Genomic DNA, 27,790 nt, shown 5'->3' with positions numbered 1-27,790 from the left:
CCCCCCCCCACACACACACACACACACACCCTTTTAACGAGCGTCTTTACTGGATTTAAAATAAAACGTTAAGATTTGAGAGTGAAAGGATGGCAGACTCTTCCTCCACGGAGGTTTTGACACGTACCGGCTGAAGAAGCGAAGAGGAAAGGCCTTCTGGCTGCATTCCTCTCTTGGGAAGGTCTGGTTCAGGAGCATCCTGCTTTATTGTGGCGGTTTAGTGGGGCACTAAAGCACCAGCAGCATCTTTAAATGTCAATCACTGCTGTTATGCTGGATCAGAGTGTCAGGAGAAAGGTCCTGTAAAAGTTAGAACTTCTACTTTAGCAGGGTTTCATCTGGATAAATACCCAGAATTCTGCGCCTTTTTGTCTTTAAGCTGCCTGAAGTTTCTGCTCATAACTGTCATTCCAGGGGTTTAGACAGTTTGTTCTCGGGTTTCTGCCTCAGCTGCAGCTCTGCTTGTGTTTCCTGGTGCAGCGTACTCCACAGGAGCTGATAGAACAGATCCAGGTCACATTCTGCATGAAGCACGCAGGACAAGGTCATGCTGTGCACGACTGTAATCTACACGCAGTGAGGACACCAAAACAGAGCCTTCGTCAGAGTTTGTATTTGTCATAAAGACAGAACAGCTCATGTTCCAGTCATGCGATAAACGAGCCGTTTGGATTTCATTTCCTAAACTCACCTTTTATGGTTTCAATGTTGTTGAAAAGGTTTCAGAAGTGCATGTTTTCTTCTGTTCTTCAGCAGTTAAATGAACCGCAGGTCAAGAATGTGATCTGTGACCTCTGGAGAAACGTGCAGACCATGAAAATGACTTGGAGCTGGGCTTCTCAGAGGGCCGGCCGATATTCTACTCGGGTCTGACCCGGGACTCGTGTCATCAGAAACATGTCAAGCTGTCACTCCAGCTTCCTTTTGCTCTTTTATTACCGTTGTCTGCCAGTCTCTTTCCTGCTCCTTATAGGAAACGTGGGGAGGAGTGTGTGCGCTCTCACATTCCTACGATTCGACAAACGCTCGTCCGTGCTCTGATTTGACCACGCTGACCCGTCGCTCTTCTGTTCTCACTTTAGTTCAAAGCTGGAAATCAGTTTTTCTCAGCGGGCGTGTCAGGTGTCAGGAGCGGGAGGTGCACCTTGCCCTTTTTAATGACTGTTTTCACTATCTCTTGCACTTAAACGCATTGCCTTATAAGGTAAAATTGTGCCAGGCGTATTTTAGGGAGGAGGGACAGGAAGAGCCTGTTACCGTGACGATTCTTTCTGCTGAGCAACTGCTCCTGCTCGAAACTCCTGTTTGACTGCATTTTTTTCCTGCACATCGCTCTCGATGTTCCTCCATCCGTCACCTTCTCAGTCATTTGAGTCGCCGGCTGTTTGATCTTTTCCTTCAGCTGCAGATGAGTGCGGTTTGGGGGTTTTCTGGCTTTACTATAGAGTCAGAGTGAAAGTGTGATTCGAGCACTTTCATTTCTGACATTCTTTTAGCTCAAACTGCCTTTCCTTGAGGTTCTCCTCCTTTTCCTGTTGGTTCAAATGCCTCCACCTCAGTTTTGCACCTCCGTTATCAGTTATGTGTCCGTGGAGCTGACAGATGCATACGAGCTGCCAGCTCAGCAGGCTTTGGCTCTCTTCCTTTTTTAGCCTTATGATTAAAATAAACCCACTCTGAGTAACCGTCTTGCTTACCGGTTTTAGCACTTATTTAATCTAAAGTGGCGTTTACTCACTCACACTGAGACTATAATTTGCATGCTTGAGCCAAATGAGTGTGTGAAGCAGGTGAAATGTCACCAGAGGAGCAGAACGGAGAAATCTACCTAAACAGGGTTTTTTTTTTTTTTTTAAAAGCAAGCTGTTCCATTACTCAGAATATTTGAAGACACTGTTCTTCTCTGATAATAATTACTTCTCTTTTCTGTTCAACAACTTCCTCTGATGGGTTTCGGGTGTGGGGGGTGTATATCAGTCGCTGTTTAAAAAGGCTCTAACGGCTGCTTCCTCAAAGAAGTGAAATTAAGGTTTGAAGGTTTATCATATGCTGTAGATGTCTGAATCATGTGTTCATGATTGGATCAATGATGGATGTCCGAACTCTGACTGCAGAAAATACTCAAACCATCATCCCTCCTCAACCATGCTTCACAATTTGAGCTTGTTTTAATGTTCTGTACATTATTCTCTAAAAAACTTTTGTTGAATTCCATCATTTTGGTCCTTTTTGTTGATTAGCAGCCGTAGCTCAGTTTCCAAACAAGCCATTCTCCTGCTCTGGAGTGATGATGTGATCCTGAAGGTTGTGGCACAGATCAAAAATCAGCAGGTTAACTGGCTCTTCTTCTGTTGTACAAACAGATCAGCCACAAAGTTAAACACTGATGGAAAAGCAGGCGTTTTCCCATTGTAGAGGTGTTTATTTCACACCTACCACCATCTAAATATTGATTAAAACCAAACACACCTGAGGCTGTGTTAAAACGTCCAGGAACAAACCAGATTTGTGGAGGCCCCTGAAGATCTTCTGACCTAATCCCACTTTAAAGACCGCCGCGGGACGTTCCTCGTCTTGATGACTCTGAGCCGGTTTGTGGACATGAAGTGGGTCTTCACAACGTGGGGCAGATGGTTTTAATGTTGTAGATGATCAGTGGGCAGTCATACAAACTGCTGAATAAATCATTTACATGTGAATCCTGTGAATCTTGTTTCCAGAAATTCCCAGCTCTCAGCCAATAAAACAGGCAGCTGGCAGTCGGAATATCGGCTAATGAAAACCCTGTGCTAGCTTTAAATAAATGAACATGTTTTTGTGTTTTGCAATCATTTTTTTTTGTCTTGAGTTCTGCTGCTGTGAAACCTTTAAAGTTTGTTTCTGTGGGAAATGGTTCTGCATCTCTGACTGTTTGCTCTGAGCGGTTCTGGTTCCTGCTGCAGGAACTGAGCAGTAACGGAACACAGCACCGTCAGGACTGTCCCGGGGCTCTGGAAACATTCAGCCTTCAGTTTGAATAAAAGGCCCGCCACAAACAGCTGACGCTTTGCCCTGCCAACTGCTGTCAGAGCCTGCCAAACTCCTGATTTGGCTCGTGTAATGTAGTAATAATGACCTCAGCTCATTCAGCGATGAGAGCGCTCTGGTTCTGTGATGGGGAGGGGGATCGAGCTGGTGAAAGATGGGGAACGCCACTCTGGCTACTGCTGGCTGCTGAGTCCTGCTACCCAACAGCTGGCGATGTGGGGAAGGTCAGGCAGAGGCACAGGGTAACCCAAAGAGACCATTTCCACTTTTTAATGTCTTCTGGCTTCACTCTAACTGAAGTTAATGTGCAGTGAAAGTAAAAAAGGTGAAGTCATGGGAGTGAGCTCTTTGCAGCTACACATCGGTGTCTGGGGCCTTTCAGAGAAACAATCGGCTCTAGTTCCTCATTTCAGTCTGGAAATGTGATGAAGTTTCTGTTGTTCTTAAAACTAGTTTTAAACCATGAACCGCTGAAGTAGTGAGATAGAAAGTGCAAGTTTCTCATAAAGCTGCTATGAAATGTCTAAAGTAGCTCTAGGACATCATTCCTGTGGGGTGTGAAATGCTCTCATGTCTCCAGGGTCAGCGTGAGATGAACCACTCCATCATCTACTGTGAAATGTTGGAGCATTACGGCTTCATTCTCTGTTTTTATTCCAATCTTTTGGTGTGTGTGGTTGAAATTGTTGTAATACAACTTTAGAAAGATGTTTCATGGCTATAAAGAGGGAATTAAAAGCACTTCATTGCAAATTAAGTGTTTGAAGTTGAACTCCCTTCATTACATTGGCGATCAATTTTAAGAAATGTTGGCATAAAAAAAGTGTCATTGGAAAGAACTGAATATTGAAGAATTAAACTGAAGCCCCTAAACCTCCTCCAGTTAGCTGAAGGGACTTGAACAAAAACTTTTTTGGTCTCTGACCTCACTTGACTTTTACTCGCCGCGCCTTTTGACTCATCACAGCTTTCATAAACTTCTGTGCACCTCCTGATTGAGCTCAGTCACGGACACGCCCCTGGACAGGAGGTCGAATGACTGCAGATGGAGGGGGAGGATGATTGTGGTCATCACACAGACTGGATTTCATTCACTGCGTTCCTAAACAATGAACATCCTCCATCCCGGTTTTCTTTTGCAGCACCTGGAAGTACAGGAAGTGGAAAGACTGGCTTCTGATTGGCTGAAAAAAAGTAAAAAGCAGATGAATAAATGTGAAAGAGAAACTCTGTCACAATCCTCTGGCTTCTGTGACTAAAAATGGAAATAGTTTGAATTAATGTTTTAAAGTTTGTCTTTTAAGCAGACTTCTGACCCAGTTTTTCCTTCCTGGAGGAAACTTGCAGACAAATGAGTGAAGAACACTTGTGGTTTCTCAGAACAGTGATGAGGATCAGGAGGTGAAATTGACTGAGAAGCTTGAAGATGAAGAATGGGGAGTTGGAGGGAGGTGAGCATAGTAGGCATTCCTGACATCCCTGACGTTCTCTCATAGTTGACACACAACTGACTCAACCAAACACTCACCTCACAAAACGTGTTCATGGGTGGAATCAGAAGACAAAGTTCTGTTATTGTAGTTTGTCTGTTTCCAAGTATTTGCTGTTCTGGTTGGAGATCAAAGTTGGAGACCCTTCCCTTTCTGTTGTTATCCTTCTCTACTCCATTTAATCCTGGAAGGAGACCCAGTGCTATATCAAAGCTCCTCCTCATCATCATCTGTCACAGGAGAGTTAAGCTCAGTACCACAAACCCATTTATATGACGAGGCAGAGCAGAACTCCCCTGCACTTTTCCCCTCTGATCCTCCTCTGATGCAGGATTAGGGAGCTGTGGTGGCTTTTCTCTGGAGAGGTGTGGACCGCGTCCAAGTTCCACCAGAATAAGAAGTTGTCTTGTTAACTTCTCAGCTTTTTGCCACAGAGCCTGTTGCCCTGACTGCCTCTTTAAGAGAGTCTCTCGCACATATTTTACAGGATTAATATTTCTAAGCTCTGTAGGATTTCCTGCTGTTGAAGGAAAATTGTTAGAAAAAGAGGAGTTAATTTGTCGATCCTTGTTATTGTAAACTCAGCTGGGAGCTGGGCTGTGTTTAGTCAAACTTTAGGTTTTTAAGAATCTACAAGCACCAAATGAAGAAAGGAACGAATATCTTTTGTAATGCCGTGTCAACATAGTTATGTAACGGGGGGCTGTGTGAGCTGGAGTGGAGCAACAGGCCTTTTGGACTCTGCAGCCCGCCAAGGCCTCATGTGGAAATATTTCATATGAAAAAATCTGGAATGATGAGAGTATTTTTGTTCCCAAGACATGAGAGGGTTGGAATTTCTGAACGACCGAATGAATCCAGCTTTGAAACAAACTAATTTTTATGTCTCTGCAGCTAAATCAGAGTTTCATCATGATGTTGCAGGATTTTTCTGTTGGTCAGATAAGTTTGCTGCCGCCGCCACTGCTGCAGCATTTCAGTGCGACCCCTGACCCATTCTCCACCAACAAAGACAGGAAGACGCATAGAAACAACCACATCAGCTGACTCCGTCGCCTCTGCTCTTTTTTACCTTTTAAAGCCTGAAGTTCAGCGTGAACATGACGTGTTGATGACCTGACGTAATTACAAGCAAAAAGCCACAGAGATCAGGGCCTCTTCGCTCCATTATGATCTATTTAAAGGTTTTTATGAAGGACAAACGAGCTGAAAATAAACCCATTTCACCTTCCAGCATTTTAAAATTGAAAATGATTTGCTTAAAATTCAAATTCTGCAGACATTGCACCAGTTGGACTTTTGGATCATTCTGGGTTCTGATTGACCCAATCCAGGTAAAACACAGCAGATAAAGCAGGAAGATGCTAGACCAGTTATGAGACCCACCTCAGCATGAACCTGATTATGATGTTATTGTTTTAATGTTTTCTCAAATGTATTTCCATAGATTTCTAACAGGAGAAATATTTCATGAACTCTGAATTTGTTTGGCGTTTTGGATAATTTTGTCGTTTTTTTAACTCTTACTAATTTATACAGAAAACCAATGAAGCAGCATAAAGAGAGATTTTACATTAATCCTGAAACACTTTCACCAAAGCAGAAACCGGATTCTAAACCGGAGCTTCACAACTGTCGGGCTCAGAATGTCTCTGGAAATGGAGCGTTAGTGTCTGTAACGTCTTTGCAGAAGTTCAGATCTGAATCCTCTGAGGGTGATGAAGAAATGCGACTGTGGTGTAGCTCTGGTTGCATGGTTTGTTGCTTCACGGCTACGCTAACGCTGGTTTCTTCGGTGAGCTGATCTGAAGCTTCATGTTGGAGAACAAACGTCTTTAGAGCGCAAATCCTGATGAACATTCATATAAATAAATCTTCCTCTTAATTTTTCTGTTTTTGTCCCACATCTCATCTGAACTCATTTACAAATGTTCCTTTTTCTCACATCTGTTTACTTTGCATTTAAACTCTTGTTTTTCCTTTTTTTGATCATTTACCCCTTCCCTCCCTCCTAGATTTCCTCTCTCCTCCCCTCTTGTCCTCTCTCCTTAATCCTCCCTTTCCTCTGCTTTGGGGCGCTGCTGGATTTGGGCTCCTCCAGAGATCTGCATGTCTGAATCTGGCTGAAAACTGTCTGTGATAAACTGTTGACTCATGTAATGGCACATCTGCAATTACCGCAGAGTGTGCTTGGCCTCCGGGTTCTGTTTGTGTTCTGACCCCGTATTAGCACGCTGGCCTTCAGATTACCTGACAGCACTTGAGGCAGGACCTCTGCTCACCTGCTGGGCTTCTGCATGCAGATGATCATCTGTGCAGACGTCACGCCGTGACGGGAGCAGAGCGACGCCTGCAGCTGGGATCTGCTCCCTCTGTCGTCTGATCTGCAGGTTTCTGGATGCTCTTCTGTTACGGATGATCACACTACACAGCCTCTTGAGTGAGCTGCCCTTAAAGCCCCACTCCAAGTATATTTTTATCTATTCTAAAGTCAACCCCAGTCATCTTTTAGTTATAATTATGCAGTTTTCAGCCAAAATCAAGAAGTCTGTCGATTTTTAAGACAGTTTCTGCAAAGCTGAGTTTTTTTTTTAACTGCCGTGTTTTATTTCCTGTTGATCCATCACGATCTGAATTAAATACTGAAACACATTTTTATTCCTAAATTATTTTAAATTTGTCCTCTATGAGGAAAAATGCCACAAAAACATGTTAAAATCACCTTTTTCATTGTAACGAGTCTTTAAACTTGAGACTCTCCTCAGACTGAGCTGCTTCTCTGACACATATGTCCATCCTGAACTCTTCTGTGTGATTGTTGAACTCCAAACAGCTGTTCCCTCGGTGAGCCTGAAGCTGTTCATCTCAGAGTTTTCAAACGCTGACCCCTCACAAGCTCTGCTGTGGCCCCTGGGGGACGGTGTCCTGTTCCTGCACAGTAGCATGCAGCATATCCTGTTACACCACTGTGTGAATGAGGCTGCAGGAAGCAGAGGAATCTGCACAAACCCCTTTCCTCCCTGTTTTTAAAACGTTTGGAAGTCACTTCTTATCCCCCATCAATTTGTTTAATTAAATTTCCTGACATCTCACAAACCCAACATTTGTGTAACAATGACTGCCGTTTTTTAAGTTCATCTAAGAATAGGAGGTCGTCTGAAGCAGAGCAGTTGGTGAGGTTTATCACAGGATCTGGACGGCATGGTTTTGGCCCGGCTCAGTTTGGTGCAGCTGGTCCAGCCTAGTCAAAGATCTTTGAGGTTTCTACTTCTGCCATCGAGTCCACATTTAACTTTTATATGCTTATATTTTGAAGAAAGTGGGGAAAAAAAACATTTCTCTGCTTGAGAAATTCCATGTCTATTAAACTACCGTTTAAAGAGCTGCACCGCCTGCAGGGGAGGCGGAGGATGTGACTCCGCCTCCTAGAACCTGCTGTGAGAAACAGTTATGAAGGTGTGGCTGCTGAAGAATCTTTGGTGCCGTCTCATTTTTACAAAAGCACACATATTGACAGGAGATGTCATTGGTATGTGATGATGCACCATCTGGTAAAGAATGAACTCAAAGGCTTTGGGTGAAGTCCTGACGACAGCCGCTCCCTGACCACACCCCCTTCACCCAGTTTGCTTTAGAGTATCGGTGTTAGTTGATGAAATGCGGCTGGAGCTCGTTTTGACGGAAGTGGAGATGAAGAAACGTGTCACCAGCGTGCTTCAACACATCCTGGAGCTGGAAGAGTGAAGCAACACGGCAGTGGAGTGTCACTAGGTCCCACCGCCTTCCTCACTTCCTTTGAGCGCGCCTCGCTGCAGGTCTCCACCTGCCCGACTGAAGCGGTTCGACCTGCTGCCACCCAGCAGGTGTGAGAACCGTCCTCTCGCTGGGGGCAGGTTTTTGATTTGAGTTCTCAAGAGCTCCTGATGAGATGTTTTAATGAAGCGTACCTGTGTGGCGTTGGTGCTAATTGATGAGAAAAGTGGGCGTTCCCTCTTAAAACCACGCCCATTTGTTGCGGCATTGCTAGTGGCATTTAAAGAATCCATTGTGCATCAGTAATGCTGGACCTGGATTTTTCTGAGGACACACCCACATCTTCCTGTGCGTGTGTATGTGTGTGTGTGTGGTCACGAGTGCGTAAACGGAGAGTGTGTAGTCAGAAAATGACACGCTTTGAGGAACGGGTGTGGGAATATTTGGTAATGCTTGAACTCGGTTGAGGTGAGGTTCACAAAGACACGGCAGGTGTGGGTTGGATTTGTAAAAACATTCCTGTCTGAGGAGTGGTGTGTGTGTGTGTGACGGATGGACACAATCAGTCCTTCTTGATGTTTCTCTGTTCATGTTGTTTTCATGCATCTCTGACTGCTGACGTCTGTCTGGACTTTTGACTGAGTCAGACATAAAAGGCTAAGGTCACACACAAACGCACACATCCCTCTGGAGTGTGAGTGTGTATCCGACTACATTTTCCCCTCATTTCCACACTGGCAGATGAGTCTGATGCATGTCTGCTGGAAACGCCGGAACACTTCTTCAGAACTGTTCTGGTTGCTTAAAGTCAAATACATACACTGTATGGATGTATATATTTTGATTATTTGAATAAACCCACCATCTGTTCATCCATCTTCATAACCTGCTTGAAATAAATCAATTAAATAAATCCTATCTTGACATGCAGACTTGCTATTTTTTCGCACTTTTTCCAGATCTACAAATCAGATTTATACAGATAAAATGGCTGGCAAACTCCTTTTCATCATATATTTTTTATTACCGGTAAATCCATTTTCACACTGGACATTTGTAATGAGATCCAGATAAATGTACTTAAAAGCAATTTGCTTCATTTCCTTTTATTTAAAGTCCTCCTCCGATGAAAATCTGAAATGTCTGTGTGGCATTTTTATAATGAAAGAGAACAAATGTAATAAGAAATCATTTCGCTTTTGAATTTCAGAGTATTTCTCTTTTTAAATCTGTCAAAGTGTCACAGACAGACTCTGTTTGAATTAATGACAGCTCTGCTGCACATGCACTAAACCCTCATCTGTTCCTAGTGTCTAGTTCAGGTTCTGGAGAAGAGAAGATGGTATCTTCACATTGACTGCAGTCAAATGAGCCGCCGTTCACATTTCTGTGGTCAAATCAGCATCACTGGATTTTTTGTGTAAGTTTCATCCAATACTTATGGTAGCAGGACTGAGAATGCTGGAAAATCTCCACCAGACTCCACATCATTCAACATTGATTACAAAATCTAATAATTTAAGCTTTTTTTTATTTATAAAATCATGGACAGACTGTAAATTGTTCTTGAACTGTTAGATGTTCACAATATTTAAGTGCAAACAAACCAGGAACAGAAAGACCCGATCCTTTCAAAACAAAAGCATCAAATCTTGATGATTTTTTTTATTAAAAGCAGTTTTAATACAAATCCTTCTTCTGTTTATGCATCATCTTTACTACAACAAGTGCATATTAGAATTCTACATTAATTTAAAAAAATGTAAATTCCATATTTGTCTGAACCCTTTGTAACCTAACACTTAATCTTCAGAAGACGAGTTTACTGTATTCATGGAAATCACAGTGCTCTTCTTTCAAATCTAGATCCACAGGTATTTTTCTGTCAGTTTCCACAGCAACAGCGTTGGGATGCTCGTAGCTCATGACTGTGTGTGCGCGTCGGTTCATTCTTTTGTATCTAACTGACCTGGTTGTTTACTACATACTGTTTTACTGCGGATGTCTGGATCAGCTGCAGCAGGAACATTTGGATATGGGAATTCTCAGGGAAAAGTTCTCGGCTCTCCTGGTTTTTCTGCATGTTTTGTCGGGTGTTGGTGGTTTTCTATGTTTGGTAGATTTCAAGGTTTGCGGGTGAGTTTTAAAAATCTGGACAAAGGCTACTCCAGGTCAGCTTGGTTACAGAGTGACAGAGCTGATGCATGAAGAGACGAAAAACCCGTTTGAAGCAGCAGCTGAAGGCGTTGCATAAGACGGGGAAAGAGCACAAGCTTTGAGTGTAAAATAGAAACCTTAACACTCAGATGCAGCTCCACTGTTCTCACAGGAACCCACCATCATGTTTGCTGCTCAGAGATCCTCTAACTGGACCAGACGCTTCAATGATCAGCTTCTAAACTCCCCCTTTTTTCCTAACAAGTATTTTTATGGAAAAAAAGATTAGAGTCCTTCCAGCTGAGAGCCATCCAAGAGTTTAAGGCCATGTGACAAGTGGAGTGAACTTTCATAAACGAGCTGCGTACGAGGAATAAAGGTCAGTCTGGATCACATGCGTGACTCTTGACTTTAAGGTCACATGCTGCACCTGAAGTTGAGGTATTAGCTCAGCCTGCACACTCAGCAGAAGTGCAGCAGAAAACCTGCCGTCGGCCTCGGTGAAGAGTCGAGCTGAGCTCTGGAAAGCCTTACAGCGAGCCTCCCCTCTGCTTCATGAAAGGCTGCCTCAGTCTGTGCTGAATCGTGATGGTGACATTGAAAGGAACAGACTACGGCCCAGAAGTGCATCCTGCTGCGCAGCGTTTGCTCTCTGCAAGTCTGAACCTGTTGCTGTTTGGACTTCCTCCCCATGTAATCACTCCCAGATGCAGCCGCCAGAACTGCTCCCATGCAGTCCCTGCTGACCGAGCGGGAGGCTTTTGTTCCTTTTGTAGCTTCAACCAAATGAACCAGTATTTCCTCAAAGCAGCTACGTTATATAAAAGCAAGCTGCCATCATTTTAATCTGTTTTAATGTTCTTAAGAGCCTGAAAACAGCAGATAAAACTAGTCTTCTGCTACAGAATGGGTCATGAGGACAAAGTGGACCGCTTCTTTTGGATATGAACAATACTGGTCTCTATAATCTAGACCAGGGGTCTGCAACCTGAAGCTCCAGAGCCTCAGGTGGCTCCTTTTACTCCTCTATTTTGATCCTCTTGTTAAATATGTTTTTAGTAGAGCTGTCAGGCGATTAAATTTTTTAATCGCGATTAATCGCATTTTCTCCCGAGTTAACTCGCGATTAATCGCATATTAATATGTGGCCTTTTTTAGGAAAATGTGTGCTTCGTGGAATTTAGCAGTTCTATATTAATTATGAAAACAAGAATGGTAAAATTAATAGTTTTAATCAGAAATACTTTATTTTGTAACATTGTATTGAGATAAACTTTCTAAACAATTAAAGACTGTAACATAAAATGTCTAACAAAAGCCCAAGTCCAAGTGAAGGGCATTTTAAATTCAAAACTTCAATCAACGTTCAGTAAAATAAAATAAAAAAAACATCAAAAATAAAATTTCCATAACACTTTCATGTTCATTTTTTGTCAGGACCAAATCTTTTCCTCCTCTGCTGAACTACAGTAATAAATGAAATAGAGATTTATCATTTCCAATGAACTTTTGTTTTTTAAAACATTAAAGACTGAGAAAAGCGGGATACCCTGTGGATAGTTTGACAGTCTGTTACTGCCGCCGCGTTGTCTGGCTGCAGCTCAGCGGAGTTCACGCCATGAATATGCCGGCAGACAGACCGCTATGCTGGGGCTGGATCACGCTCAAACCTCCAGAACATTTAGAACGTCCCCCGGTGCGCTTGCTGTTCGGAACGTCGGGGGTCCGCAGCTCTAGGGACGCGGCGCCGGACGCGAGCCGGTACCACCAGACGTGGTACTGGACGCGAACCGGAGCTGGGTTAGAGTGCAGGAGCTCTCCAGGTCCTAGCGCCGGGCCGGTTCTAGCTAGCAGCTCGGAGGTTGGAGACCCGCCTGTGATCTCGTGAGAGCAGCCGGTGAGTTAGAGGGCGGGACGCCCGCGCGCGCGGTATGGAAAGGCACGTATGAGAAAATCCCATTGACTGTAAAAATAATGGACTTATCGAACTATGAGGTCCCCCCATTATATACCGTCTATGGAAAATCCGCGATTAATGCGTCAAAAAAATTGTCGGCGTCAAGCACGTGTCAGATTAATGCGTTTTTAACGCGCTAAATCTGACAGCCCTAGTTTTTAGTTTTAAAAAGTAGCACATCTTTCAACAGCAAGGTCATAAGTTGAACTAGTGCTGGGCGATTCGGGGAAAAAAATGTATATCGTGTAACCCAATAACGATATATATCACGAAAGACCAGAATGAAGTATATTTTCAGTTATTCTTTTTTTAAAAAATGACAAAAATGTCATTGATTACCTTTGCCTGGCTTTATTTTTTCAAGTAACACGTTCCTGAATTGCCACAAATGAGAAACATTGTTTTAAGTACACAACAGTTTCAAGTTTCTCAGTAGGAAAATAATTTTAAGTTGAAAGTAATTTTAAAGTTAAACCATAAAATAAACAATAGAAGAGAAATGGCCCAATAAACACTTTTCTATCGCCCACACGACATGTATTGTTTTATCGCCCAGCACTGAGTCGAACATTATTCATCTAGTCACAAACGGTGTGACAGTACGTATCACTCCGCCAGGCTCTTAACTACATTAGCCATAATACTCCAACAATCCAAAGCGACGTGACTTTGTAGTTGACCAAAATCATAACATTTTGACTTATTTTGGAGTGTTGTGTAACAGAAAATTAGTTAGGGATCACTAAAACACAGACTCATGTATTTTTAGTGTCCAAAAATACTAAGGCTCAGTCAGTTCTGATTTACAAGTTTCTGGCTGAGGTGCACCAAAAATGCTAAAACAGCTGCCATTACACCATCTCTTCCTACGTTTGCTGCATTGAGATGATCAAATATACTACAGGATGTCTTATTTTGAAAGGAAGTCATGTGAACCTCTCTCTAAATGTACAAACTAATTCATAGTTCCTAACATTTAGATCAAAAAGCTTGATTCTAGTAACAATAACATAAATGAACAGCAGTGTTGGTTTCTAAAGGATGAAGTCAAACTGTGGCTCCTATTGGATTATAGTCTGTAGGAAATTGACTAAATGGGTCTTTAAGCGTTGAAAGTTGCAGACCTGTGATCCAAGCTCATTTTTTGTACATGTTCACAGTAACAGCAGATTGTTGTAAAACAAATCTGTGATGATCAGATAAGTCTAAAATGAGGATTTTCCTCCAGTCCAGGACTCTGATGTTTAGCTAATAATGTGTGGGACTTTGTCATCTCAGAATGACCGTCAAGCACTCCTTCCTCACAGTTTTCTATTGCATGACCTTCTGCTTATTTGAAACTAGATGTTGCATTAAAAGGAGCCGCTGCACCTCAGCGGTCTGTGGTTTCATTTATTTACATGGTTGTCAGACATTTCTATATTAGTAGGCACTCTGTCATCTTTCACAGGCGTCTTAATGCGGCTCAGAGGTGAAACGCTGAAACTGCGGCAGCGCAGACGTGTTGACGGACTGCAGGTCGTCTGGCTCCACCGCAGTGATTAATGCATCTTCGCTGATTGTTTGCTGCAAGCTAAACTGAGCTGGAACTTCCTGTCATTGCGGTGCCACTTCCTGCTGCATTGTGTGCGTGTTGTTGGGTGGGCATTGTCTGTTGGCTGTCTGCATGTCCATTTGTTTATGTGAAATGCATTCCCCCACCTCTTCCTCTCAGTGCTCGCTGTCCATTGTCGGAGGGGGAAGTTTTGTGTGTGGTGGGGGGTGAGCGACCAGGGGGAGGGTCACGCAGAGGGAGGGCTCGGGGGGCTGAAGGGTGCCATTATCCAGCACACTCAATGGGAGCTTTGTGACAGCGGCCACAGTGGAGCGGTGGGAAGGGGCGGGGCTCCTGCAGTGCCCTGTCATAATGTTTTTGGACAGACAGAGGAGGCGTGCATCCTTCATCCCAGTGTTTGAGTTGATGAGGGGGGGCAGAATGGAAGCTGATACCTGACGGGCTCAGATCTAATCTGATTTCCACTCTCGTCCATTGCTGTTTTGTTCCTTATGTTAGGAGTGTCTTTTATCCCATGTGTGTGTTTGTTCTGAATGAGACGCATAACCAGAACACGGCACCTCTGCCATGAAACCACCTCACACGATCCAGGTCTACAGACACCAAACCGCATCCAGAGGCTGTTCTTCTGAGTTGACGGGACTCTGGTTCCTGCTGCCTGTGGGATTGACCGGCAGAGCGCTTCGGTTTTCTGCTGCTTTTGCTTTATTTAGAAACCTCCTCTAGAGGTTATTTTTGTTGAAACGTGATCTGCAGCTCTCGTCGATTGATCAGAGTTAGGAAAGTGCGTTCAGATGTGTGCAGGATTCCTCGACATGCAGTTTGTCCTCCCATTAAAGCTAAATGATTAATTGTTCATCGATTCGGTTTTTCTCATCTGGTTGCTCATGTTATTAGCATTTATTGAAGTTGGAGGTGTTTGTATCACAAAGCATGGCGACTGAATTGACTTAATTAGTTTGAAGCTGAAAGTGAACTATTTTCTGTGGATGATGTTTCACTTTATCCAGTTCTCATTTACAGTCTGTTTTTTCTCCTGTTTGGGTTTAAGGACACACTTGAAGTCTTGTTTTCATTTTCCTTCTTGTGATTCCAGATCTAATCTATTTTTTTTCTTTGTACTTAAACCTTGGAAGCAGAAAATAGTCTCAACAAAAGCGTTTTATTTGGACACGGCTTGTCTCCTGAAGAATTAAATCTGCTCATGTCTGATTTCTATGTTGTAGCCCTTCATCGGAGATGGGATCTTTTGTTTGGTTTGTTGCTGATATGCATTAAAGCAACATGTCATCATCACACTGTTTGAGATATTTTAGTATAAATTGGGTTCCTCTTCAACATCATCAGATCTCATTGATGTTTTATCCAAACATCTTTTCTGGCCCCTTCCTGTCAAATCAAAGCCGTCCCAGGACTTTCCTTTATACCCATTGTGTTTCGTTTTCATTCTGAATTCGTTTTCTGGGCATGAAAGCTGTGGAAACGCCACAATCGCAGTTCTGGCTGTTGAGTTTTTCCTGTTTTTGTGCTCTCACTCAGACCTTCACGGCTTGGTGCAACTCCCACCTGCGGAAGGCCGGCACGCAGATCGAAAACATCGAGGAGGACTTCAGAGATGGCCTCAAACTCATGCTGCTGCTGGAAGTCATCTCGGGTGAGTCTGGACGAAGTCGCCCTGAACAAAGCTGGTCGTTTGAATCTGTTCCTGATCAAAAAGAGAAATGTTTTCAGATGTGAACGAGGCACGGCTTCTCCGTGCGTTCAGCTTTAGATGATGCCAACATGACTCCTGGAGTCTCTTTATGAGGCTGGTTCTGCTGAGCTCTGACGCCCTGCTCCCTGTCTGCAGGCGAGCGGTTACCCAAACCCGAGCGAGGCAAGATGAGGGTCCACAAGATCAACAACGTCAACAAAGCTCTGGACTTCATCGCCAGCAAGGGAGTCAAACTGGTGTCGATCGGAGCAGAAGGTGAGCACACACCTGTCCAAACCAGTGCCTGTGAGGACGCTGAGCCCAAACAGGCGGGAAGACGTGGTTGACAGCTGATGGAGCAGTAGAGCGGCTCCAGTCTGAGAACTTTTCAGACCTTTGTGGTCTGGAATGAAGCTGAGGAAACCTGGTTCCTGCTGCACATGTAAACCCAAACCTGTCTCTAAAGCACCAGTGAACCGCCTCCTACAGGTCGAAATGTAAACATGTGGAATTAATTATATTCCTAATCGAACATATATGGTCATCTACTGGCTTTAGATGCATAGATCTACCCACAGTAACAGACTGTTGTATTTATGTAAATGTGATGCACATTTGATTTAAAGACCCACTCTGAAAATGTTCTGGTGGCATTTTTCTGATGGAGGAAAAAGATTTTCTATGTCATGAAAAAGCTTTTTTTCCAACTGCATTTTTTTGCTCCTGATTCACAACTAATTGAATAAAGAAATACTCAAAAATGCAGTTTTGGGCCTAACTTTTCTTCATATGTCCATCAGAAAAAAGCCACAAGAACATGTGAAAAACATTTTTTTTTAAGTGGGTCTTTTAATAGTCAGAGAACATCATTTCACCTTTCACCTAATGCTGGGCGATAAAACCATAACGATATATATCGCGATAGAGGGTCCAACTATTGGCAGTTTTTAATGGGATCAGACAAACTTACAGCAGCAACAGAAAGTTCAATAAGAAGTGTTGATTTGGTGATTGCGACGTAGCATTAGCATGATGCTAATGCTAACAAGCTGTTCCATGTATCGCTTTGAAGTGTTCACTGACCGTTTTAAAGTCTGAGAATATTTTCACTGATCAGACTTTAAGCCATGGGGGATAAATACAACAAAATTATTTTGTAGGACATTAAAATTTTTTTTTTTACTATGACAGAAATGAATCTTAGTATTAGCAGCGGGTGTTCCATGAAAACTGCAAGTTTTGTCAGATGTAGTGCTGAATCCCCCCTGCCCCGCATCCTTCCTTCGTGAAAGCACTCCATGTTAATGATATATAAGAACAATAGTCTTTATGTTTTCAGGCTGTTTTTGTTTTAATGTAATATAAAATGTAATCACTTGGAGACAGAATCAGAAAATCTCTGGTAAATCTCTCCTTCTTCTCCAAGGACATTTGGTCAATTTAGGTTTAGAGTTAGATGACAAAATTAGTTTTGTACAATTTTATTGTCTAAAAAAAATCAGGAGAGCTTCAAAAAATTAAATGCTTAAGTGGTGCTGGGTGATAGAAAAGTGTCTATCATGCCATTTCTCTCCTGTTGTTTCTAACATTTTTATTTATTTTTATTGCTGAGCTTTTGTCCAAAAATGTGTTTTTCTAAGAAACTTAAAACTATTGTTCTCATTTGTGGCTATTAAGCTATATGTCACTAAAAAAATAGAGAAAAGTAAGCGACGACATCAATTTTTTGTCAGAGAATAACTGAAAATATACTTTCTTGTGGTATACAGTGATTTATATTGTAAAGATATAAAATAATTGATATCAGGATATACATTTTTCTCTATATCGCCCAGCACCATGCCTAAGGTATTTCTGTGTAAAATAGGGTTATAACTTTGTTTGTTCTTTAAAACTTTAAAACATTAGAATTTTTTGTAGAATTAAAGCTTTTTTAATCCTTCCGCTCTCTTTGGGGTCCAGTTGACTCCAACCACATATTGATATGTGATTCCTTCCATGACAAAGGTGGACAGGATTTTATGTCTGTCATGGACATTAGTGAAACTCAAAAATCAAAGATAAAAAAAAGTTCAGCGCACTGTCTTGGGGGGTCCAGATGACCCCACTTTTAATGTAAACAAACTAAGGAGAGCGGAAGGGTTAAGTGGGACCTATCAATTTAGTGGTTTTATTTTACTTATGAAAAAGGAAATAAATATTTAAATGTTAAGAACTTGCTGATGATCACATATTTCTTTTTTGAGCCGCAGAGTGTTCAAATTTGACAAATATAGTTGTTTGGTATATAACGTTGGCACCCGATATAGAAAAAAGCTATAGTGATATAAAAAACTCCATCGCACAGCCCTACCTTCACCATTTCTGGTAATCGGAGATGCGTGTCTATTTTTTTAACCAGTCAATAAATAAAACTTTCTAACACGTTTTGTATATGGTAACAGAAAGTGTTGTACACAGAAATAGAACTCACTCGTGGAAATTGAAGCAAAGTTGAAATGTTTCATTTGTATTTCTGAGTGTGAAAGGTTCTGGTTTTCATCAGCGGCTGACCTCTTAAAGGAGCTTTGTTGTAGAAATGCAGCAGGAGTCTGTGTGTGCACTGGTGTGCACGTGCCTGAAGAACACGGAGCTTTCTCCGTCTTTATCAGGCAGCCGTGACATTCCTGCGGCGTGATGCAGCCGGTGACACACAGCATGGCAGCCCGTTGTAAACGCGGCCTCTGTCTGGCCTTCCATGACAGCGGCCCACTAAAGGTCACCAGCTGCAAACTGAGGATGGAAGAGGGGGCGAATGGTGGCTGACGCCATGAAAGTGGAGGATACAGGATAGTTGGGATGCTCTGGGACCCACGCCTCAGTGTGCAGATGAGCTGCAGGATTTGTCTGGTTGCTGGAAAAAACGTTCAAACGCAGAAAGAATTTCTTTTTATTTGAAGATGACTGAAGCCCTGAAGAATGCTAAAACAATGAAAGTCATGCAGGAGACGCATTCACAGGTGATGGAGGGAGATAAACAGAGCAGGTGAAGGTATGGGAGCGCTGTTTGAACTATGTGAGGAATCTGACCTGAACTCCTCGTCTGCTTTTTAACGTGTGTGCTCAGGGAAACACCAGGCAAACCTGAGATTACACACAATTCTGGCTTCATTTATCTGAAGGTTTAGTTCAAATAGTCCAAATAATGGAGTTTTCTCAGAGGATAAATGCCAAAAATGTTTCCCGTAGAACACTCTCAGAATATTTACTGAGGTTTTATTTGGTTTTTGAAAGAACCCATTGTGCAAGTTTCACACTTTGCTGGGAAACCTGGTCGTGTAAGAACTGCGAGAGCGGCGTGGGTGTGAGAGCACGTGTGTGATGGACGAGACTCCTGACCTCACACCGTGCTTTGTTTCCCCACAGAAATCGTGGACGGAAACATCAAGATGACTCTGGGCATGATCTGGACCATCATCCTCCGTTTCGCCATCCAGGACATCTCTGTGGAAGGTGAGCTAGACGTGATCTCCTCTCAGACGGACGACTGAGCTCCATGTTTACTGAGAATCAAACTTGGAGGGAAATGAAAGAAGCTTTCAGGACAAGCTGCATCATGAACAGCTCCACCACTAACAGTTTCTTTATTAGTGACTCAGCCCTGCGGGGATTTCAGTCTTAAACACATGTAGAGATGTGGTTAACGTGTTGTGGGAAGCAGAGCAGAAGCCGAACTCTGAGTGGGGTTAGCCGTGCTGGAGGAGACATCAGGTTTGAACGTTCTCATCCCTCGAAATTCACCAATAAGCCACCATAATCTGTCTCATCCTGGTTCTTTTTAAACTTCTAATTCATACTTTTTGAAAATGTTTGCATCTTAAGTTTAAGTTCATAGGCAAATTAATTTAGTTTTAGTAAAATCATTATATAGATGATTTTTTCTCTCCCTAATCTGAGCTACAAATGCAGCGCTCCCTCGATTATCGCGCTAGTTGCATTCCACAAATGACCTATGAAGTAGAATTAAACCTTGTCCACTTTTCTCATGAACATTTTCACACTTTTCTCTCGTTTAAACTTTTAAAGTTTAGTCTTTGTAGAAAAATAAGTCCAGGATTAAAATGAAAACAAAGATCTTATGGGAAATACAGATTTAACTAACTGAAAGCATTCTGTGCAGACGGTACGGAGGAGACTGACTATCTCTTACCACAAAAAAGATGCAAAATTGCACCAAAAAAAACCTCCTAAAAAGTGAGATCGCTAAAGATGTATTGAGATGTGACGAGGAAACGTCATGTCTGTCTGAGAAAAAGTGTGAAGTGAGAAGTTTTACGGCCTTAAAACAATTGGAATAGTTTTTTTCTTTTTAATGATGAATACTTTGCAGATTTTATTTTTAGAACAAAACTCCTGTGATAAACCAGAGAGCACTGTTGTAATCTTTATTACAGTCTTGGGTTATAAGTTGGGTATCAAGAATTAATTTTACTAGAGTTTGAGTAACATTTGTTGGATCCTTTCACACTAAAATAAAACGGAAGTGTTTTAAAACTGGAAGTGTTTCTAGGTTTGACCCTTTGAGGCTGCTGTAGTTTTGCTGTCTGGTCTCTGACAGCACGCTTGTAAACGTGACTTCCTTGTGTTAAGGTTGTTCAGTGAACAGCCTCTGCAAACTGTCAGACCCACCTGGGACCGTAACCATGGCGATTATAAAAGTGCCAATGGCACCCAGCGCCGTCCTGCCGCCTCTCACTGCTGGTTGTGAAAATGACGACGCGCCAGCAGCCATGATGGCTTTTTTTCTGTTGAATTAGAGCTGATGGGTGTGGCTTCCACAGAAACATTTTAATCCACATTCATGTTCCATGATCCTTAAATTTTATTAGAAACATTGTAGCAAGACATTTTATTGATGATTAAAAGGTTGTTCATGTCAACAAAACTTTATCAAAGCAACAAATCTTCATCATCTCCTCCTCCTCACTGCAGAGACTTCTGCCAAGGAGGGTCTTCTTCTGTGGTGCCAGAGGAAGACCGCCCCCTACAAGAATGTCAACGTGCAGAATTTCCACATAAGGTAATGTTTTCCATCAGGCCTCCAAGGGTTAAAGCAGCTTCTCGTTTTTATTTGGGAAATTATTTCAAAGAATTCATCAAATCTCCAGCAAAAACAGCTTTTTGTGGGTTTTTTCTGTGAGCAGTGAAGTCTGGCCGGTCTCCACGGCCTGGAAAAGGCCGAATGCGGTCTGCGAACATCAAAAATGTCACTTGGCAGCCGTCTTCTAGGAGCTGTGGTGCGCTCGCATGAAATCTGTCATTTCTGAAGCTGACAGAACAAACAAAACCTCCTTGGTTTTAAGATGAGGAATGGCCCAAGAAAAACGAAGCGCGCGTTCGACCCGATCTTTAATTCGACAAAAAAACTTGAGCCAGAATGTTGAAACTGTGTGGCGAAGTCACATCCTATTGCTTCAACAGGAACCAGCTTCAAAGCAGTCAACTGTTACTAACCAGACGCGCATGACGGACCGCCAGAACAGACTGCAGGAGGAGGTTCTGGTTCTGGATGGACCATCGATTTTTGCATCTGATGTTCTGGATGCTGCACTTCAGTGGACATGTTTATGAATGTGTGAGGTTTTAGTGTTAAACCCTCAGTCAAAAGTGTATTTCTATTGAAAGGGCGCCCCCTGTTGGAGGGATTATGATTTGTTACTTTAAAATGTCTAAATTTGGGATAAAAATTGAGCATAATTCATGTGAAATCTGTTATTCAGACATCTGAAACATTCCTCATTTGTGTTTCCTCTCAGCTGGAAGGACGGTCTCGCCTTCAACGCTCTGATCCACAGACACAGACCCGATCTCATCGACTACGACAACCTCAGAAAGGTGCGCAGAAACCCGCGTACCTGTCAGAGGGTTCTGCTTCTGTTCTAGGAGCTGACGGTAATCTTTCTGCTGCCGTTTCAGGATGACCCTGTCACTAATCTGAACAACGCCTTTGAGGTGGCTGAGAAGCACTTGGACATCCCCAAGATGTTGGATGCAGAAGGTAAGCGAGGAATCTTCTGATCTGCGGAAAAACGAAAGTTATGTTTCCATGTGAAATATTAACAGTTTTAAATCCTTCAAGCACATGACTTGTTTAGCACTGGACACGTTTTTATGGTTTTATTTCGTTGCCCTGCATGTGACCCTAACAGCACTGCTGGCTGCAGCTCCTGTACAGTAACACAAGTGCTGCTTGTGTTTTTGTGCTACTGATCATAAAATGCATTTATTTATTTTTTCAGCAGTCCCTGATGGATCTTTGTGTTTGATTTGTCTTTTTGCTCCTTTTCCTTGAATGGGTCTGTGTGCTTTGAAAACTAGAAAATCGTTTAATTCTGATACTTTAACCTGCGAGTCGACTCACTTTGTATCTTGAAACCTTCAAAGTTGCTGTGAGCAGCAGTTCCTTTGGCTGCTTTTTCACTCGTTTCAGTTCAGACTTCTTTCCTGGATATGCGTACATCTGTCCTGACTTCATCCTCCAGCCGTTCTGAGAGGAGACACTGATCTCTGCTCCCGTCCTCGATCAGAAAACTCTCATCGTGTCTGGCTGCACTCATGATCCTCCTTTAGCATTTTACCGCCCCGGTTCACTAAGTGGTCTTTGTTTTATCTTTGTTCTGTCGAGCTCTTAAGGCCCTCGGTGACACTTTAGAATAAGATTCCTTCATAAACTAGTTGTAAGACTTCAATCTTTAATAAGTAATTTGTTTATGAGCCTTTATAGGACATTTCTAAGACATTCATTATCATTTTTACATGACCTACTAGTGCTTTTTTGTGGTAAGAAATTGCTTAGTTCTGACTTGAGATTTCTTTTTTTTTTTTTTTTCGTGACCTGTAGTTAAGTAATCTATTTTTAATGGTGATTCATTTTTTTAACCAAATAACTACTGTAAAAAGCCTCCTTCTGACATTTTTATTTTAAGTTGGGGTATTTTGTCGCTGAAATGCATCAAGTTATAAGTACAAAATGTGTTTATAAAGTTTTCCCAATATAACAGATTTCAGCCGTTTACTTTTACACCAACACGATATATTCTTTTAGTAAACGGAACACAAAAGCGAAACATTGGGTCCAGATAAAAGTGCTGATTACTCTGTAATTAATCGCAATTGAGGCGTTAATTTGACACGCATACAATTGCACATAAACAATAAGTATATGGTTGATCAATGGTTGTTTATATTGCTGTAAAACGTCTAATAAACAACAACAAAGACTGTTATCAATCATGTAGGTGCCTAAATGTTCATTTAACGTGAGTTGATGTCTTGTTTCTGCTGGTGTGGTGGACATGTCACTATGGTCGACAAAAGCTCTTCTATGAAAGCAGTTTAGTGCCGCATGTAAATGTCTTCACAGGCAGCATATCAACACCTATAAGACAATAGGGAGACATCGACAAATGCTCTTATAAAGGCTCATAAACCTTACTAATGACCGTCTTGTAACTAGTTTATGAAGGAGTCTTCATCGTGTTTGGCGCTCACAGTGTAACCGTACCGTTCTCGAGGAACTGTTCTCTTCGACTCTGGAAGCAGAGTCATTCTGTGCTGGAGAACAAACACTCGCAGCCACAAACGATCTGTACTTTAGACACACAAACCCTGGTGTCCTGTGAGGAGGTCTGAAGCCTCAGAGGTGTTCTCATTCCACCTGGCTCCTCTTGATGTTGGAGGCTGAGCTCCACGCCCGTCTGCACAGGAAGCTCCAACAGTCTTTGGATGAAGCTGCAGTTTGTTTCAAACTCGTTTTTGTTAGTTTGAAAAAAGCCAACAACAACACGGTTCAGAAATGTTTCCTGAGAAGTTCTCACGTTCTGAGCGTGATGTTTTATCTTTAAATACATGTTGGGAAACTGGATCCATCTGATGCAGTTTGTTTGACCTTTAAGCTCAGATTATGTCCCTAAAAAAACCTCTAAATGAGTGAAAAAGCAGCTAAAACTGATCAGAAACAAAGGTTGAGTTGAGAGTTTTCAGCATCTGTTTGTGTTTTTGTGTTAGCCGTCCTGTGTCCTGCTTGTGTTTTTGTGCCTGTTTGTCTTCATAACCACATTCTCCCCCCCGCCTCATAGACATAGTGAACACTGCTCGTCCAGATGAGAAAGCCATAATGACTTATGTGTCCAGTTTCTACCATGCGTTCTCTGGAGCACAGAAGGTACTTTCAGACTTGAAACGTGTCGGTTACTAACCAGGTGCTGCTTCTGCCCAGCATGGCCTCACTGCCTCCATCATGGGAACACAAACACGCAAACACGCATGTGGATGCAGCTGCACTGGGAGGATGTGAAAGGAGCAAGAAGATGGATTTGGTTTCAGAAAGTTTCCAAATTTCACCAAAGCAGAAAAAGAACCCAAACCTGAAACGGTTTATAGAATCTGCAAACAAGAGAATCCGGACCCGCGACAGGAAGACAGAATAGTTTGAGCTGCAATTGTTTCATCCAAAATCCTTTCAAAATAAACAGGAAGGTCCTCAAACCTCGTGTGAACAGAGGGATTTAGTTCTTATTTTTGGTGCTAAAATTCAGTCTTGGGGGTAAATAAATGGTTAAAGTAGTTGAAAATGCAAAAATAAAAAAAATTATTAAAAGTACATAATTTTAATGTTCTTAGATCGTCGTTTAGCCAAAACTAAAGGCAAACAAACCTTTGCTTGAACGCAAGTGTGACCAAGAAAGAATCTGACTACCTGCTAAACATCAAAAAAGGCTCGAAAAATTTGAAAACATGGACCTTCTCCTTAAACTCACCTGTACAAAGGCGTTTGTAGCCTCCTCATTTCATAGAAAAATAAGTGTCTGAACATTCTCTGTAATTTTACTGTAAATATGTTATTAAAAATTCTATATGAATGCATTATTTCGATAAACTGTTTTTGTTATTCTTATCAGAATCCTGGATTCACGCAGCTCATAGGTTCAGTGGAAATAATAGTTGACTCGTTTAAAATAAATAAATATTTTAGTAAATGCAAAAGTTGAGATTCTCAGGTTTGGGACTCTATTTTTAAAATTAAATCCTTAAAAACAAACTTGAACATCTAGTGGATGAGTGACTAAATAAATAAAAAAACATTTAAAAAGTATTTTCAATCCATCTCAGCAAAAAGTCCAGAGAAAATTACATGTCATTATCTAAATGTTTTTTTTTTCAGACATTAAATGTTTAAAGGAAATATTCCACCTGCAGAAGAATGAGTCATTTTTATTAAATTAAAATTTGTTACGATGAAAGAAAAACACATTTTCAAACGTGTCCAAAAGCTGCTTTAGATCCAGAATAAGCTTTTAAATTCTGAAAATAAGATTGTTTTATTACTTTAAAGTAAACTAAAAGCTGAAACTAGGGATTCTCTTGCTGCTAGACTGAAATGAGCAGAAACCGGATGAGATTAAAATAATTATGACTTTATGGCCGAGCACATGCATGGTCACATGACTGAGGGACCAGAAGAGTGGTTGGTTCCAGTGTTGATCTGGATCTTCTGCTCCGTCCTCCATGTATGCACGGAGCGTCACACACATCAGCTTCCATGTTCAGCTGCATCTCACAAAAACTGTCAGATCAAATCAGCAGCTGGTTCTTGTGATTCATTTGGCATTTTGAGAGTCAGAAATCCTTCTTTGCTTGGAGATCAGATGTAGAATCTGCAGAACTTCTGTTATTTCGGCAGGAACTCCAACATTTCAGTGTTTTTCTGTTCTTAAAAGGTGAAAACCGTCAGTGCAGTGAGTCATTTCCCTGCATCGCTCTCATCTGCTAAATGAATCCTGTTAAAAGCTGCAGTCAGTGATGTGTGTTTGTGTCCCAGCGCTCCGCTGGGGGCTCCAGTGCTCCTCATTTCTTCTTCAGGGTGGTTTTCTGGTCCTCTCCTCCTTTCAGCAGAAGACATGGACGCTGCGGAGTGGCGCTGCTCTCATGCTTGGGGAGCAGCAGCAGAGTAACTCTGAGTGTTTCAGCTGCAGCTTCACTCTTTCTGTTCTGTCTCTTTGCTGCCCCCCTCCTCTGCTGGGTTAGACATCGTGGGTACTCTGAGGCCGGATGAGAAGGCCATAATGACCTATGTGTCCTGCTTCTATCACGCCTTCTCTGGGGCACAGAAGGTGAGCTCCTCATGCTTCAGACTCACACCAACGCTTCACCGCGGAGCACACGCCAAACACTGCAGGGTTTCCATCAGGAGTTTGAGCTCTTGGTAAAGACAGGAAATGTTTTCTGAGGAGAGAAATGTTAGCTTTGGACTCTGCGTGGGTCAGCTCCCATGAGCAGGCAAAAATGTTGGCTGGAACAAGCTGGATGAAGCTTCGCTCCTCTTGACAGGAGCTCAGGCCTCATCCAGCAGCTCCAGATTCCTCACATGAGGGGGAGAAGTCAGGATTATTTACAGAACTTTGATGGGAACTCTGCAGAAACCACAAAGAAAACATGGATGCTTCTGTTCGGGCTCTTTGAACATCAGCTGTTTCCTCAAAAATGACTCGACGCGTTTCCTTTCCCACGCGGTGAGTCGGAAGATACCGAGGGTTTAGGTCGGCGATGAACGTTAACAAGACTGTCAGAAATGTAAACAACAAAAACTAGATTTATAAAATATAACCGTCAGAAAAAAACATTAAATATTATGCATTTACTACAGAAAATAGCCAATACAAACATTTAAATCATATTAAATATTTTAGTTTGTAGAGCTCTGTTTGGGATGATGGGACATCTGGGTAGGGTTGGTCTTCTCCAACAGTCTTGGAGGGGAAATTCTAATGATTTAAACCAATTTATTTCCAAAAATCTTAATTAAATCGACTGAGAACAATTTCATAATACATCAACATGTGATCGGAGTAGGACTTTAACAAAAACCTGCTCAGTTGGCCAAAAAGTGAACAAACGTCATCATACAATCAGTAATTTCTAAAAAATATAAAGTCACCTTATTTATTATGCATTTTTATTTGTTTTTATGATATTTAAAGTTTTTGCGCTGAGGGATTTGCACTTCAGGGCCACCGTAGTTCACTGAATTCTTTTTAAAAATGAACACATGGGTTAGAAATGTAGCTCTGTGTATCTGATTGGTTCATTTTTGTGGGAAACATCTGCTGACGTTCATCTCTCTTCACTGCTATATTCTGATTTATTTTTTTTGTTATGGTATAAATGCCATTGTTTTTCATAGATTTGTATCAAAGTATGATGTAATTGGAGTCAGTTTGTCAAAGTGTGTTTTCTTGTTCTATTCCAGTGGTTCAGTAGAGTTCAGTACTGTAGACAGACGCTCTGCTGTGGACCGCAGGACTCAGTCTCAGGTTGTGACAGGAAAAGCATGGAGTTGTGAAAGTTCACTGACTTTGGTGCATTTCACTAACCGACTTCAGCAGCATGTGTATGAACATCTGGGTTAGTCGGATGGTCTAAACTGGTCTGGACGTTAACTGCTCACTGCCTGCGTGTGGCGTGTTTTTACACCGACGGTTTCAGAGCCGCTAACGTGTAAACAGGAAGTTCAGGTTTAGAGAAAGCAGCTTTTATTTTGAAGAGAACGTCCCTCTGAGTCTTCACCACTCATCAAACTTTCCTCTGAAAGGCCGAAACCGCTGCAAACCGCATCTGCAAAGTCCTGGCGGTCAACCAGGAGAACGAACAAATGATGGAGGACTACGAGAAATTGGCGAGCAATGTGAGTATGACGCACACTGACCCTCTCTCAGGTAAAGGTGTTGAAGCCCCGCCCCTAATATTCCTGTCTTTTTCTCCCTCCAGCTGCTGGAGTGGATCCGCAGGACGATTCCCTGGCTGGAAGACCGAACCCAACAGAAGACAGTGAATGACATGCAGGCGAAGCAGGAGGACTTCAGAGACTACCGCACAGTCCACAAACCGCCCAAGGTGCTGCGACGCCGCAGTTCACCTGCAGGAAGGTTTTTCTCTCACTGATCACTGACCCGTCTGTCCACAGGTCCAGGAGAAGTGTCAGCTGGAGATCAGCTTCAACACTCTGCAGACCAAACTGAGGCTCAGCAACAGACCCGCCTTCATGCCGTCAGAGGGACGCATGGTGTCCGTATGTGTGCCGCCGCTTCACGTCCGAGTCACGCAGGATGTGGAGCGCCCAG

General features: G+C 42.3%; 1 protein-coding gene across 5 annotated transcripts in view; it reads left to right on the top strand.

Moving 5' to 3' along the window:
* Positions 1–27,790, top strand: part of actn4 (actinin, alpha 4) — a 46,595-nt gene that overhangs the window by 9,171 nt on the left and 9,634 nt on the right. For 3 of the 5 annotated variants that reach the window (XM_024277253.2, XM_024277251.2, XM_024277254.2), the window contains 10 exons: positions 15,479–15,593; positions 15,789–15,908; positions 19,038–19,124; positions 20,604–20,691; positions 21,428–21,506; positions 21,588–21,669; positions 25,698–25,783; positions 27,262–27,354; positions 27,438–27,563; positions 27,634–27,738. In XM_024277253.2, the coding sequence (XP_024133021.1) occupies positions 15,479–15,593; positions 15,789–15,908; positions 19,038–19,124; positions 20,604–20,691; positions 21,428–21,506; positions 21,588–21,669; positions 25,698–25,783; positions 27,262–27,354; positions 27,438–27,563; positions 27,634–27,738 (981 nt within the window). Of the gene's footprint in view, positions 1–15,478; positions 15,594–15,788; positions 15,909–19,037; positions 19,125–20,603; positions 20,692–21,427; positions 21,507–21,587; positions 21,670–23,749; positions 23,836–25,697; positions 25,784–27,261; positions 27,355–27,437; positions 27,564–27,633; positions 27,739–27,790 lie in introns of all 5 variants that reach the window. The other 2 variants (XM_024277252.2, XM_024277255.2) reach the window with 1 other exon arrangement.

The sequence above is a fragment of the Oryzias melastigma genome, linkage group LG13 (genome assembly GCF_002922805.2).
Source record: "Oryzias melastigma strain HK-1 linkage group LG13, ASM292280v2, whole genome shotgun sequence".
Taxonomy (NCBI): Eukaryota; Metazoa; Chordata; class Actinopteri; order Beloniformes; family Adrianichthyidae; genus Oryzias; species Oryzias melastigma.
This window is presented reverse-complemented; position numbering and strand designations above follow the sequence as displayed.